The following is a 3,750-nucleotide window of genomic DNA, read 5'->3' as shown; positions in this document are numbered from 1 at the left end:
ACTCGAGGCCCAAGGGTACAAGTCTTTGGGACGGACCCTGGAGGAAGCAGCGTGAGAAGACATTCGTTAACAAGATCGGGACTGCCAGAAATGCAAGGGTTGAGCGAGGGAGCGAAGGCTGGAACAACCCTTCATCAGAGAAGAAAGGGTGCAAGAAAGAAAGGGTGCAAGAAGGAAGGGTGCAAGAGGAAAGAACGCAAGTAGGTTATGAAGAGTGAGAAAATGATGATGAAGATAGTTCCAGGGTTTGAAGAGTTAAATAAAGCGGTTAGAGCGCCAAACGACGCGAATGGACGCACCGCGCGATTGATACACGTGGCAGAAGATGAAAGGATGACGATGGCACCACTGGTTAAAATCAGAAAACGTCGTATCAGCAGAATACCCAGTGGTACGATGCGCCGTCGAAAGTGAGTCAGGAGTACAGCAGGAGTCAGAACTTAATGGAATGACTAGATGCCCCATCAACCATACAAGCAGCGCCACGTGGATCAAGTCGAATGACGGAACGTCCCATCGGCTATACAAGGAGCGCCACGTGGATGGCGCAGACAAAGCCTTGAGTCCTTCGCAGCCATCAGGCATCGACCAAGGCAAGAATCAAAGTCAATGTCAAAGTAAAGGAAACGCCCGAGGCGTCACCCGGAAGGGTGTGAAGGGCGACGCCAGCGTGAGACGTCACGGGCGTCGCCTCCCCGATACCCACAGGTAGGAAAGACTGTGGAGGGAGACGAAAGTGAAGGAAGCAGAGTTAATTGCTGGCGTCGCTTCCCAGATACCCACAGGTAGGGAAGACTGTGGAGGGAGACGAGACCAAAGAAAGCAAAGTTAGTCACAGGCGTCGCCTCCCCGATACCCACAGGTAGGAAAGACTGCGGAGGGAGACGAGACCGCCAAACGCCAGCGAATCACTAGCAGGGCGTTCCCCGATACCTATGGGAAGGAAAGACCATGGAGGGAACAGACCCCCCCCCCCAAAGCACTCGACGTTTTAGACACCCGGGGACGATACGGCACTGCTGTAGCAGGCCTCTCCTTAGGCGTGGGCGCCGGGGGCTAAGAATCAGGGAGAGAACCGTTTCGGTGTTAGAAACACATGACCTTTCTCGGTCATACAAAGCCGCCCAACGAAATGAAAGAAATGGGCAGAACACAGATAAAATGATCGAAGCACGCGAAGATAAAAGATGAGAATGAGATCGCACAAGCGGAATCGTATATGGCAAAGACATAAAGGGAATCATGCGAACGCCCCAAATCAGTAACAAGAGTGCGGGTAGTTCAAAGAGTTACAAATTTTAACAGATAAAATCAAAAACGAAGGTAAAGTATAAAGCCGTTAAGTGTGAAGCTGAAGGTGGCGGTTGAGAGGCAGCGGTTCAGTCATCCACGTCCATGGGCACGACCTTCCCGTCGACGACATGGTGCATGGGGTCGCAGTTTGAAATATTGATGCCAGGGTTCTCACAGGACGTCTGGGTTAGTGCCTCTTGGAACCCCTCTTCGAAAGTACCCGCCATCTCCTGGATAAGGGACTTTTTCTCCTTCTCCAGCTCCTCAACAGCGGCATCCCAGACGCCACCTGCTTCTCTAGAGCCTCCTGGACCTGGAGGGCGACTTCACGAGTATAAAGACCAGCCTGGAGCTCCAATGCCTCGGCCAGTTGCCTCTCAGTTTCGGCCTTGGACTCTTTCATTTGTTTCAGAGAAGTTTGATAAGCTTCGTTCTGGCGCCCCAGGGTCCTCATTTCCTCTTCCAGGGTAGTTGCCTTTGTTTCCAAGGCCTGGAGAGTTTGGGCTTGCAGGACCGCGTTTCTGGCCTGGGCGCGCCATTCAAGAGCCACCGCCAAGAAGGCCCCCAAGTAGAAAGGCATGCCTTCCCTCCTGTCGGTACCCTCTGGCATAGTCCCGCCACTGAAACCCCTCATCAGATGCATGATTGGAGGAGGGATGGCGATGAAATCGGGGGCGGCAGCGTCGGGAGCGGGGGAAGCAATGGTTTCTGGCGGCGGTGGAGGCGGCGGTGGAGGCGGGGCAGATTCGGCGCCTTCGCCCCTTTCCTCTTGAAGAGTCATGGGAGGGAGTGAGGTTGCACTTGGAGGGTTATCCATGAAGGGGTTCCCTCCCTGCGGCGGCGTCTCCACCAGAAGAGGAACCCGCGCGGATTTTCTTCTTCTGAAGGGTGCCACGCCTTTCGAGTCCTCATCATCTGATAGAATCTCCAAAACCCTTTTCCCTTTGTCAAGAGGGGTTGGAACCGGTGACGAGGCTGCAGCTAGGGGAACGGCGGCGATAGGCGAAGGAGAGTTGGGAGTTGGAAGCGCTTCAGGGCCCGGTGGAGATGACGGAGATGGGTTAGAGGGAGCTTCAGCAGTGATGGGAGGTGGCGGTGACAGGGTCGGTGGGGGAACAGGATCGGCGACAGGGGTGGAGGAGGCGCCCGCCTTGGCGGCGCGTGCCTCCTTCATTGCCTTCACCAGCATCATTCTCTTAGAAGCGCCCATCACCGATCCTACATCAAGATAGACCAAACAGCAAGAATTAAGACCAAAGTAACTATGCAAAATTACAACACCCATGGAGGCGTGAAATGCAAGCAACATAGCACACTATAAAATGAGTATAAGAGTCCAGGGGAACCAATGTTCGATAGCAAGCTGTTCACAACAAAAGGATGAGGGGAGAGCCCCTTACCGAAGTAGGTGGTCAGGGCGTGAGCATTGTACTCGCTAGCGACCAGCTTCAAGGTATCAAAAACGATCCCCAACCCAGCCAAGGCTTTGCTTACCTCCCTATCGGCGGGAGATAGCTCTTCCAGGGTCTTGGCCCTGAGCAATTTAGGGCGTTCCGTCCAGTAAAGGGGGAAGCCATCCAAAGTTGTGGGATCGTGCTTGGCGCTGCACACCCTGAAGAATTTCCCTTTCCAATTCTTGTAAGAATTCTGGAAGAGGGATAGGAGGATCCTACCTACGATCCCGGAAAAGCTTACCCAGAAGCTTTTCCCCTGTTTCTTCACCTCAAAGAAATGCAGGAAGATATCTACAGAAGGGGGAATGCCCAGGTATCCACAAAGAATTTGAAAGCCCCGCACGAATGCCCAACTGTTGGGATGAAGCTGGGCGGGGGCAGTGTTGATCTCAGTGAGAAGCTCCCGTTCGAAGGGAGTGAATGGGAGACGCACTCCAACGCGCTTGAACACGGTCTGGTACATGAAGAAGAAGGGTTTCCCCTTTCTAGGTCTGTCGTTCAAACAAACAGGTTCCCCAGGCCTGCCGGGACAGACGGATATGTGGGCGTCGTGGGTGCGGCAGAAGGCGTTAAAGTTGTACAAATGGGGATCCCCCCGGTGAGCCTTCAGGTCCTGGAAGGAAGTCCGGCTGGTGCATTCACTCAGGAGCTCGTCGGGGGCCCAGGGGTAGAAGGCTTTGTAGTTGGACTAGGGGGTCGTGGGAGAAGAATCAGGCTCCACGTTCGCGCGCGTCATGGTGAAAATAGATAGCTGGAGAAAGAAGAGAAGAAAAAGGGTTTAGCAAGTTTAGCCATGGCAAGAAGGGGAAAGGACCCCAGGAAGCGTCACCCACGCGAGAGAAATCAGAGGAGGAAGAAGAAGCGGAGAAATGCAGTAATAACGAGAATAGCAACAGTCCCAGGCAGTTCAATGAATCCTATAATGCGACGAAAGGGAAGAGTCGTGAATACTCGAGATCGTACCTTTGTTATTAGAACGGAGGCAGTAGACGAGCGTAGCAAG

General features: G+C 53.6%; 1 protein-coding gene across 1 annotated transcript; it reads right to left on the bottom strand.

Annotated features, from left to right (window-relative positions):
* Positions 1 to 1,920: 1,920 nt before the first annotated feature.
* Positions 1,921 to 2,503, bottom strand: LOC137817503 (uncharacterized; the record flags this gene model as incomplete). Its single annotated transcript, XM_068620782.1, has 1 exon — positions 1,921 to 2,503. A coding segment is annotated over exon 1 (583 nt), but the record flags the coding sequence as incomplete, so codon positions are not given.
* Positions 2,504 to 3,750: the final 1,247 nt, after the last annotated feature.

Source organism: Phaseolus vulgaris, unplaced genomic scaffold (assembly GCF_000499845.2).
Source record: "Phaseolus vulgaris cultivar G19833 unplaced genomic scaffold, P. vulgaris v2.0 scaffold_94, whole genome shotgun sequence".
NCBI lineage: Eukaryota > Viridiplantae > Streptophyta > Magnoliopsida > Fabales > Fabaceae > Phaseolus > Phaseolus vulgaris.
Note: the sequence above shows the minus strand (reverse complement) of the source record. Positions and strands in the feature narration are given on the sequence as shown.